At 39.8% G+C, this 11696-nt stretch overlaps 2 protein-coding genes across 2 annotated transcripts in view; one reads left to right on the top strand and one right to left on the bottom strand.

The window, feature by feature from the left end:
* The window catches only part of actc2 (actin, alpha, cardiac muscle 2), a 3403-nt gene extending 588 nt beyond the window's left edge, over window positions 1-2815 (top strand). The window contains exons 2-8 of the mRNA XM_053488677.1: window positions 433-569; window positions 842-1081; window positions 1179-1263; window positions 1370-1531; window positions 1631-1822; window positions 1938-2119; window positions 2355-2815. Coding sequence (XP_053344652.1) covers window positions 441-569; window positions 842-1081; window positions 1179-1263; window positions 1370-1531; window positions 1631-1822; window positions 1938-2119; window positions 2355-2498 — 1134 coding nt within the window. The 5' untranslated portion in view covers window positions 433-440 and the 3' untranslated portion in view covers window positions 2499-2815. The remainder of the gene's footprint in view (window positions 1-432; window positions 570-841; window positions 1082-1178; window positions 1264-1369; window positions 1532-1630; window positions 1823-1937; window positions 2120-2354) is intronic.
* A 4507-nt stretch (window positions 2816-7322) lies between these two features.
* znf770 (zinc finger protein 770) lies at window positions 7323-11152 on the bottom strand. The gene is made up of 2 exons (XM_053488624.1): window positions 11120-11152; window positions 7323-10736 (listed from the first exon to the last, which is right to left on the bottom strand). The coding sequence occupies exon 2, from the start codon at window positions 10689-10691 to the stop codon at window positions 7449-7451; it is 3243 nt and encodes a 1080-aa protein (XP_053344599.1). The 5' UTR covers window positions 10692-10736; window positions 11120-11152; the 3' UTR covers window positions 7323-7448.
* Between the last annotated feature and the right edge of the window lie 544 nt (window positions 11153-11696).

Below are 11696 nucleotides of genomic sequence, written 5' to 3'. Positions count from 1 at the left end.
GAGCTTCAAGAGGTAGTCACCTGAAATGGTTCTCCAACAGTCTTGAAGGAGTTCCCAGAAGTGTTTAGCACTTGTTTAGGTCCGGTGACTGTGGAGACCTTTTGTTTTTAAGTACAGAACTCCACATGTGTTCATTCATAGTTTTGATGCCTTTAGTGAGAATCTACCAACGTAAAGGGTCATGAGAATAAAGAAAACACATTGACAGATAGATGAGAAGGTGTGTCCAAACTTTTGGCCTGTACTGTACCTTCAAACTTTTGCTGAATGATAATGAAGAAATTAAATTCCAGATTAATTGTGATTTATTATTTTTTAAACATTTTGAGTGATTTTTGACGAGTGTGTATTATTATTATTTCTTGTGTGTGTGTGTCTGTGTGTGTGTGTGTGTGTGTGTGTGTGTGTGTGTGTGTGTGTGTGGAAACCCAGCCGCCACCATGTGTGATGATGAGGAAACCACTGCTCTGGTGTGTGATAACGGCTCTGGACTGGTGAAAGCTGGATTTGCTGGAGACGATGCTCCTCGCGCTGTGTTTCCCTCCATCGTGGGCCGGCCGCGTCATCAGGTCAGCACTCACAACACACTGTGAAGCTTTTATTTCCTGTCTTGTCCTCAAAGCCTTTACAGCATTATTTAGGGTACAGCATTATTTTCTGAAACCTAAAATCAAGACTCTGGGCTGTGTCCCAATCCACAGAATCCTACTGTACTAAACTCATTATAGTGTGCATTATTATTCATAGTTATAATCACATACACTACATCCTGCACTTCTATAACGAGTGAGGTTCTGAACATCACCTGACCACATGGTAACAGACTGTGTTCCCTCTGTAGGGTGTGATGGTGGGTATGGGGCAGAAGGACTCCTATGTAGGTGATGAAGCTCAGAGTAAACGAGGTATCCTGACACTGAAGTACCCCATCGAGCATGGCATCATCACCAACTGGGACGACATGGAGAAGATCTGGCACCACACCTTCTACAATGAGCTGAGGGTGGCTCCTGAGGAACATCCAACTCTGCTGACTGAGGCTCCACTCAACCCTAAAGCTAACCGAGAGAAAATGACGCAGGTTAGAGAGACAGAGACCCTGATTTCTAAATCCTTTACATATGGATGCATTCTGGTGTTGTAATAATCATAATAAATAATATATCATCTATATACAGATCATGTTTGAGACGTTTAATGTTCCTGCGATGTATGTAGCCATTCAGGCCGTTCTCTCACTCTACGCCTCTGGCAGAACCACCGGTAAGGGTTTTCTCAACGTTCTTCATTCTGGAACTACAGCAGTGTCATGTCTCAGGCCATCTCTTTAGCGTTAGCTACTTGACCCTAACTATTGTGTCTTTCACAGGGATTGTGCTGGACTCTGGTGATGGTGTGACACATAACGTCCCGATTTATGAAGGGTACGCTCTCCCACACGCCATCATGCGTCTGGATCTGGCAGGTCGAGATCTCACTGATTATCTGATGAAGATCCTAACAGAGCGAGGCTACTCTTTCGTCACCACCGGTATACAGCATTACATATTAAAAACACATGAATAATGCTTAGCTTAAAATTTAGCATAAAACCCATGTTGAGATCAAGTATATGTATTTTTCTGAATAGCTGAGCGTGAGATTGTGAGGGACATTAAAGAGAAACTGTGCTACGTTGCTCTGGACTTTGAGAATGAGATGGCTACTGCTGCTTCTTCCTCATCTCTGGAGAAGTCGTACGAGTTGCCTGATGGTCAGGTGATCACCATCGGTAATGAGAGGTTCCGCTGCCCAGAGACACTTTTCCAGCCATCATTTATAGGTGAGTGCGTCGCAACAAGTGCACTTGTGTTAATAAGCTAGAGGTTCTTTCTACTCAAGCACCAGTACTGGAGCCACTTCCTGAAAATGACAAATTGTCTTTATTTATTGTACAGGTATGGAGTCAGCTGGTATTCATGAGACGACCTACAACAGCATCATGAAGTGTGACATTGATATCCGTAAAGACCTTTATGCTAATAACGTGCTATCAGGTGGGACAACAATGTACCCTGGTATTGCTGATCGCATGCAGAAGGAAATCACTGCCCTTGCCCCGAGCACCATGAAGATCAAGGTACAAATAACGAAATATTTCTCAGCACACAAACAAGCATGATTAATAATAACCTGCCTAGCACACGCTTACATCAGGCCCAGGGCTCCTCTACTTGCAAACTGTATCAGCTTACAAAACGTGAACAAGCTATTAAAATAAGCAGCTTAGTTAGCTAGGACATGGTCTTCTATATAACATTTATGCACTTCTGTTTAGCAGATTTGCTAACTGCTATGCGTTTGTACGTTCACAGATCATTGCTCCTCCAGAGCGTAAATATTCCGTGTGGATCGGTGGCTCGATTCTGGCATCGCTCTCCACCTTCCAGCAGATGTGGATCAGTAAACAGGAATACGATGAAGCTGGACCTTCCATCGTGCACAGGAAGTGCTTCTAAATCCTGAATTCCATCCTGTTAATGTGCTCCTCATCCAGTTCCCCAATGACCAGTCGATTCCATCAGACAACATACCAAGATAAAGATTTCCACTCATATGCAAATTCCTTTAAAATACTGAATAAAGCAGTTCCTCAATGTAAACCTTTAATTCTTTAATTCCAGATAAATATTTAACGTTTAACAAAGATGAACTGTTTAATGGTTTTTATGTTTTTGTCATTGTACAGTATGTTTACACCAAAGTTCAACTTGTTTTGTTGTCCATTGATGTGTTTGGATATTTATTGCTTTATAAATAATAAAACAACAAAGTAACCAGGACTTGCTGATTGTTTATCTATTATTTTTTAAAAAATGTTAGAGTTAAAAATACAGCTATACTGTATAAGAAGGAAATTAGTAATAATTTTTGTAAAAGGAATATAAACAAAGGTGTCAAAAGCTGAGGTCATTAGGAGGTCATTTACCACTTTAACCAGTGCTGTCTCTGTGCTATGGTGATACCTAAAAACTGACTGATACATTCTCTAAATGTTATTCCTATGTAGATATGAACATGGCTGCTGTGCTACAACCTTGTCTAGGATATAGGAAATAGAGAGGATGTTTGATATTGGCTCATATTTGGACAGCTGACAGGGGTCAATATTGTCACTCGTTCTCAATAGCGCTTATCCTGTTCAGAGTTGCAGGAGGCCTGGAGACTCAGGCAGAAAGTGAGATACCCTGGATTCGGTGCCAATCCATCAAAGTTCAGGGTTAAGGGTGACTTTGACCCTGGAGATGCAAGGCCACTGTGCAACCCAACAACAAACAAGCTTTCTAAATGTTCTAAGTAACTTCAACAATAACTCAATAAAAAAAAAAAAAAAGAAAAAAAAATATATATAACTTAAATTTTCTCTTTGGTAAATTTCAAGAGCAAACTTCATTGTTCAAATTTAGGAAATTTAAGATTTAAATGTTGAGCCCAAAGGGCTTGGGCTAAGTAAGCCCTGGGCCATTTAACCCCCACAGACCTGTAAACTGGGGTACGGATCCATCACTACTGCATGTCTGCCGTGTCACATCACGGGTTGCCTAATATGCGAGTGACTCAGTTATGTAATAAACTAAATAGGGTGTGAAACTCCATTCCTAATACTTTGATAATAGCGTGTGTTTTATAGGAATAACTGCCTGAAGTCAGTGTGTCTTTATCAAATAAATCAATTAGATGTCACACACATGCAACGTCTCTGCCTTTCTTTAGTTTAGTCTAAAGTTAGTTACATGAAGAACATTGTATATAATAACCCCAGATAGCAGCATGTAATGATGATATAAGAAGTGAGACATATGATCCGAGTGGACTGTTTTCTCTCCTACACATACTGTATATACATGCACAAGGTGATTTATGAATACACAGGAAAATATTATAGAATATAACTTTTTAAAGGTAATCAAATACACTTTATATATGACAAAACTGGAAGCTGACTTTGGGACACAGTTTAACTTTTAAATGGTAAATACACTGACCTTACACTAAAGCATCCTGTAAGACAAGTCAGAGCCAATAGATTATTTTAGCCAAATGAACTGGAATAATCCTCTCCTAGATGAACAGGTGGCTCCACCTAGTGAACATGGATGAAACTACACAGACAAAGAGAAGTGTAACGTTCACTGTGTATTTATTTGCATCAGATAACCTTAAAGATTCTGTTTTTAAATGTAAAGCTGTTTTAAATATAATAATAATAATAATAATAATAATAATAATAATTTCTATAAAACTTCAGAACGTTAGAAAGTATTTAAATCAATGTTATAAAATATTAAATGGTATAATTTACAATTGTTGAAATTCACACAGAAAATTAAACTAATTCGTGGAATTAATCAACAATAACGTGTCAAATGAAATATGCTTGTAACAGAGGAGATCAGTAATCAGGTTGTGTGAAGCAACACTGAACCTTTCCAGGTCAAAAGCAGTGAATTTCATTTCAGTGAACTGCCACTGCAAGCAAAAACAGCACACCCAACGGAACCACCCAATAAATAAATAAACAATAATAAACACTCTATCCTTTTACACATGGTATGATTAGATCAACAAAACATGTTATGTGAACTTATAAAAAATGTAAAAGTTATCTTAATAACTTTAAAAAAGTAATAACTGACAGAATCAAATTCAAATAAAGAAAACAAACTTTTACAGTTGTTTTAATTATTTGTCCCTTTTGACTTTGCTAATAAATAAATAAAAGCAGTAGGTATGATTTAACCTCTGATGTTCTCATGGTGGTTAGGATGACTCTTAATCAAACACCCATCAGCGCACACCTGGAGGGCATTTAGTTTGGACAACAGCTGAATTAGGGATGCACTAATGGCAATTTTCTTGGGTGATTGGGGAGAGTGGGGTTGTACAAATCTATTGCAGGAAACACACACACACACACACTCATTCACCCAAAGGAAACCCAGCAAGCATGGGGAGAACATGCAAACTCCATGCACACAGAGACAGGACTCGAATCCAGACCTAGGTGCAGGACGACAGTGCTAACCACTACACCACCAGGATGGATAATTGGATAATTCCGTTTTTTGTTTTTTTTTAATATACACACTCACCTAAATGATTATTAGGAACACCACACTAATACGGTGTTTGACCCCCTTTCGCCTTCAGAACTGCCTTAATTCTACGTGCCATTGATTCAACAAGGTGCTGAAAGCATTCTTTAGAAATGTCAGCCCATATTGATAGGATAGCATCTTGCAGTTGATGGAGATTTGTGGGATGCACATCCAGGGCACGAAGCTCCCGTTCCACCACATCCCAAAGATGCTCGATTGGGTTGAGATCTGGTGACTGTGGGGGCCGTTTTAGTACAGTGAACTCATTGTCATGTTCAAGAAACCAATTAGAAATGATTCGAGCTTTGTGACATGGTGCATTATCCTGCTGGAAGTAGCCATCAGAGGATGGGTACATGGTGGTCATAAAGGGATGGACATGGTCAGAAAAAATGCTCAGGTAGCCCATGGCATTTAAACCATGCCCAATTGGCAACTACCACTAAGCCTGCACAGTGGTAACAAGGCATGATGGATCCATGTTCTCATTCTGTTTACGCCAAATTCTGACTCTACTATTTGAACGTCTCAACGGAAATTGAATCTCATCAGACCAGGCAACATTTTTCCAGTCTTCAACTGTCCAATTTTGGTGAGCTCGTGCAAATTGTAGCCTCTTTTTCCTATTTGTAGTGGAGATGAGTGGTACCCGGTGCGGTCTTCTGCTGTTGTAGCCCATCCGCCTCAAGGTTGTGCGTGTTGTGGCTTCACAAATGCTTTGCTGCAGACCTCGGTTGTAACGAGTGGTTATTTCAGTCAAAGTTGCTCTTTTATCAGCTTGAATCAGTCGGCCCATTCTCCTCTGACCTCTAGCATCAACAAGGCATTTTTGTCCACAGGACTGACGCATACTGGATGTTTTTCCCTTTTCACACCATTCTTTGTAAACCCTAGAAATGGTTGTGCGTGAAAATCCCAGTAACTGAGCAGATTGTGAAATACTCAGACCGGCCCGTCTGGCACCAACAACCATGCCACGCTCAAAATTGCTTAAATCACCTTTCTTTCCCATTCTGACATTCAGTTTTGGGGTTCAGGAGATTGTCTTGACCAGGACCACACCCCTAAATACATTGAAGCAACTGCCATGTGATTGGTTGATTAGATAATTGCATTAATGAGAAATTGAACAGGTGTTCCTAATAATCCTCTAGGTGAGTGTATACAGTAGTATACAAGTATAACCTACCAATAATAATACACATTGGATTATTTTTTTCTATGAACTACAACTGATAGCACACAACCAGTTCTTTAAAGGAAAATTCAATTGTATATTAATAAAAAAAAAAAAAAATACTTTTATGTTTTCTCAATTTTTTCACCTTGTCACTCAGACATATCTCTAAATGAAAAAAAAAAGTTCTCCAGTTTACTTGACAGAAGGTCTTATTTTTATTGTACAAATACAATCCAACAGCTACTAAGAAGGAGAGTGAAAGTTATCAAATAAGGCAGGGCAATAAATCAAAAATTAATTGATTCCTTCATTCTAAAATGCCATGTGATCTTGCCCATGTCAATTCAAATTTTTTTTATTCTGTTAATACTCACTATGTGTGTTCTTGTGCTGTCCCCTAAAAAACACAATACCATGTGTGTGTGTGTAGTCATATGCCCGGCCCAGCCCAACATGGAAGCAACATGGAGAACATGGGTGATCATTCCTTAATCATAATTAAAATAAAATGTATTTTTCCATTTATTTTAAGTTAATCATGATATTGATATGAGGTCAAATTAATCAGCACTATTACAACGAGTTTCTTTTGAGACATGCGATACCAGCCCACTTCTTCTTTTAGATAGAAAATCTGCTTACACACCATTAGGGGGCAGCACAACAAATTGGGAGGACAGCGCTAGCCACTGATTTCCGGTTGCATGAGGTCACAAACACCAGTCTATGATTGACATGAGAGCGCATGTATGTCATCCCTTCCCCCGAGCGCACGGCCAGTCTGCTTCCTGGACTCAACTAGGATTAGAACTTATGATCTCTGGATGATAGGGAGAACAGTGTTCTGCTGCGCCACTCAGGAGCTTATGCATTTTAAGCTAACTGATAAAGAACTGGACAAATAGACCAACCCGAGCTTAAAACCACCCGAGTCTGATCACTGCATAACCAGAAAGTGTTTGTAAAAGTGGAGAAGGGAAAGGAAGACAAACGACAATACCACAAATGTTTATTTTTTTAATTTCTTTTTGACAGCAATACTTGAAATTTTTTTCTATTTCTATTTCTCTGGCAATCTTGTGCCCTGTGCTCTGAGCCAGAACACTCTAGATCTTCTGGGGTTTTGTTAGCTACCTGTGGGACATCATGTGTGTTTTGAGATGACTTGATTGAGTAAAGTCTTTGCCACAAACATTACAGCGATATGGTCTCTGTCCCGTGTGTATCACGTAGTGTCTTTTTAACTTAGAAGGTGCTTCGAAGTTTTTGAAGCAAACGGCGCACTGATAGGCCTTTGAGACTCTCTGTGTAGGACAGTTAACTGGACAACTGTGTGCATTAAGGTCTTTTAATGAATCAAAGCACTGGCTGCAGGAAGGACATATTGGCAGGTCATTTGGAGGTTCTGTCAGGTGCTGATTCTGACCTTCACCCTGCCTGGAATTATAAGAATTAGGGATAGCTGGAGATCTCTGAAAAGAGTCCTCAGGAATACAAAAGGGAAAACTGTTCAAATTTGTTCGATCAATCTTTTGAGCAAAAGAACCAGGATCTCCAGTTTTGACCATTTCTTGTTGATCCCTAACTGGAATCCTGGTAATCATATCAGCAACTTCACTTGCTGTGTTTAAACACACTTTAAAATCCTCTTTCTCAAATTTGTCAGCCTGTTGATTTGGACATTTGTAAAATATTATATTTGAAGTCCTATCAGCATTGGATGGATCTGAATCGTGTTTTAGTGTAGGATAAATGGACGTATCCACCAGAAGATCTGTCTCAGACTTGACCTTGCTCTCACCATGACCTGAATCTGAAGGGCAGCCGTTGTTGTTGTCCAGAGAAACCCCTTCCTGATTGTGGACTTGCACAGTGTATCCAGCCTGACCTTGTTTAACCATGGCTAAACTTTCAGAGCTCTCTTGATGAAGGTCTGGTTCATCAGTCAGGGTGGTCCTAGCACAGAAGATGGAATTTTGATGATCTGCAACGCTAGCTCCAAGCTCACTGTTATGTTTTTTATTGTGGACCCACTGGTGACACTGAAGATGGCTGAGCTGCTTAAATGACTTGCAACAATCACGGCATTCATATGGCCTGATCCCGGTGTGCACCAGCAAATGTCTTGAAAGCTTTGATGGAAAATCAAAAGTCTTTAGACAAAAGATGCACTGATTTGGATTTCTTTTTATCTGGCTGTAAGAGTTTTCACCTTCATGGACTTTAAGTGGAGAGCTTGTGCTCTGTATATTTGGTGTGAATTCCTCTATGTTTTCAGAATGATTATGTGAAGAACTAATAAACAGATTATTTTTTTGTTTGCCACAATAAGGATCTGGTCTCTGTGAAACTGGAGGTTTTCCAGACTTTTTTGTATGGTTATTTGTTTCTGGGATGGAGGTTCCTATTCTGTTCTTGAAAGTTTCTTGGCAGAGCACGTTCTTTCTACCGGCATGAACCTTGGAGTGGTTCTGCAGGTGACAGAGCTGCCTAAAGGACTTGCTGCAGATGCTACACTTGAAAGGCTTGATGTCCATGTGGATGAGGATATGCCTAGAAAGCTTGGAAGGGAAGTCAAATATTTTAAAGCATACCGTGCACTGGTACCCAGATCCTTTACTCTGACTGGCTTCTTCCAGAGGCCTACATATGGCTTTGTAGGAAAGAGATGTGTGATCCATACTGTCCTTTGGGATAGACTTGGCGGCAAATCTAGTTCTAGAAGAACAGACATAGCTGTCTCCTGTTTTACTGATGGACATAGAATTCTCCTCAGCAAACTCATTCTCTGTTCTGATGCTTAAGTTAGATCTGGAATCTGGAATCTGGGGGTCTCTCAGATGGACTTCACTTGTGCTAGACTGAAATGTTCCTCTGCTTCCTCTATTACACTTATGGGACTTCAAATGGGACTTCTGTCTAAAGCCTCTAAAGCAAAGTGAGCACCTGAAAGGCCGTTGCCCGGTGTGAATCAGGATGTGGCGTCGAAGCTTAGAAGGAGCGTTGAAGTGTTTTGAACAGACGGAGCAAGAGTAATCTTGTCTACCGTTGATCTCTTGGTCGGATGAGGACACGGCACAGGGTAGTGAATTATTCTCCTGGAGATTAATTTCTGCAGCAGGTGACAAAAGTTTCTGTTTTGCAGATCTGAACTTCCTCGCAAGGCTGATGTGGACAAAACGCCTGAGCCTAGCCTTGGATGTAGAAGGCTGAGTGTGGGTGACTTTATGCATCTGGAGTGCAGAGGTTAATTTCTTTTTGGGAGCGGCGTGAACACTGTGGTGTGCTTTAAGGTGGGAGAGCTGCCTAAACGCACGGCAGCATAACGAGCACTGAAACGGTCTCTGACCTGTGTGGGTGAGACAATGCCTTCTCAGCTTTGATGGGGCGCTGAAACATTTGTGGCACACGGGGCATTCATGTCCAACTTTGCTTTTAATCCAAGTTGTTTCAGACGTATTTAAACTTATATTTTCAGGAAACGACTCCATATGAACGTTTTCCGACTCTTTAAGTTCATTTTCAAGATCTCCAGCTTCTTCTGTGCACTTCTGTTTCACTGATGAATCAGAACTATACACCATGGTATCCAGTGGATGAATCGGAATATTCTGCGAGACGGTGTTTCCATGAAGGATTTCTTTTGTCTCTTTGCGTCTCTGCGTAAAATGAGTGGATAGGTGCATTTTTAAGTGAGCGAGCTGCCTGAAAGCTTTAGGGCAGAACTCGCAGCAGAAAGGTCTAAAAATGCTGTGGATTAAAATGTGACGCTTAAGTTTTGATGGTGCGGAGAAACGTTTCAGACACACCGAACACTGGTGCCTATGGGTCATATTAACTGTTTTTTCCTCAGGTATTCCTGCATCACCTGCTTTTAGATAATCTTGTTTTCCAACATTGTTATTTGCTGAACCTGGCTGAATTTTAGCGTACTCTGAATACTGAAAGTCCTCAAACCCATCGTAATTCCCCTGTGACACGTCACACGTCTGTCCATTATAAGATACCAGGTGTTTCACGCCATCACTGCTCTGTTCGTATTCACTCTGGTTTTGTGTCTGAAGGGAAGCGCACCATGTTTTTTCATCACCGAGCTCTCCTTCTTCAGAAATCTCAACTCCAAAATGTTTGTTGTACCTTTCCTCTGTTTTGGTGTATGATGTCTGAGAGCTAACTGTTTGTGATAAAATAAGTGAGACTTGTCTAAGCTTCGAGTGGCTTTTCAGATGTCCTTTCAAGTGAGACGACTGACGGAAAGACTTGAGACAGATGTAACACGTGAACGGTCTCTGTCCCGAATGTGAGAGCTGGTGACGACGGAGCTTCGAAACAAAATCGAACTGTTTCAGGCAGATCGTACACTGGTGTGTCATGGTGTTCACGTCACATCACGTTATTTTTGCTCCCAGTCTTTACATCTAAAAAGGAGAACAAGATTAATTAACAAGTCGATATAATCAAGTAGGTTTAGGCTTTAATATTTTTACTTTTAAAAACAATAGGCATAAAAAAAGCATTTGTGATCTCTGCCCTCACTGTATATTCCTCCTAATTATTCATTTAACTGTAAATCATTTTATATCATTTGTTGTTTACTGCTGGTTAAAGTGATGACACCAATAAAACGCCCCCTGGAAACATTTCCGCCTTATAAACGTAAAAAAACATACAACTGACTTTAGTATAAACTCCCATTTAAACACAACGGCTATCATTAACACATTTGTATTATTCATTATTAAAATAAAAATTAAAACTAATACATCAAAGAACTGATGCCGTTTCAGAGAAACAAACATACCGGAGAAATAAACAGTCTGTGTGCGGCGCTCAGATAACACCGTGTGGGAACAGAGACTCTCAACAAAGGTTCCTACCTCAGGTTTAACTCAGAAAGGTTTCTTATGTCGTTCACTCTGTAAACGTATCGTTTATTTAAAAACAATCAAATGTGTCAAATAATATCACTTTATTTGTGATACCTCAACTGCATCACAAGAGTATAGAATTTATAATATACACTGTATACTTATTTATACACTATATATAATATATGCAGTATGTCATGGGTACAACAAAAACAACAACGACAACAATAATAATAATAATATGGGGAAAATATCTATAATTCTTTCTCACAGTATATATATGACATGTCAGATATGATTTTGCCTAATTAAGAACTTTCTAAAGCATTTAATCAGCATAATAAACCAAATTCTCTGATTTATCAACATTGTGAAGTTCTTTAGATTGTCCACCAGAGGGAGCTTTAGACTAAATTGAACGTATAAAGAACAATAATAACTATAATAATAATAATTAATAATTAGGGCCCAGGCACTGTGGCATCATATTAGCGAAGAGCCTCTCGTTGG

The sequence above is a fragment of the Clarias gariepinus genome, chromosome 27 (genome assembly GCF_024256425.1).
Source record: "Clarias gariepinus isolate MV-2021 ecotype Netherlands chromosome 27, CGAR_prim_01v2, whole genome shotgun sequence".
Classification (NCBI taxonomy): Eukaryota; Metazoa; Chordata; class Actinopteri; order Siluriformes; family Clariidae; genus Clarias; species Clarias gariepinus.
The sequence above is the reverse complement of the archived record's forward strand: the minus strand, read 5'-3'. Positions and strand labels throughout refer to the sequence as shown.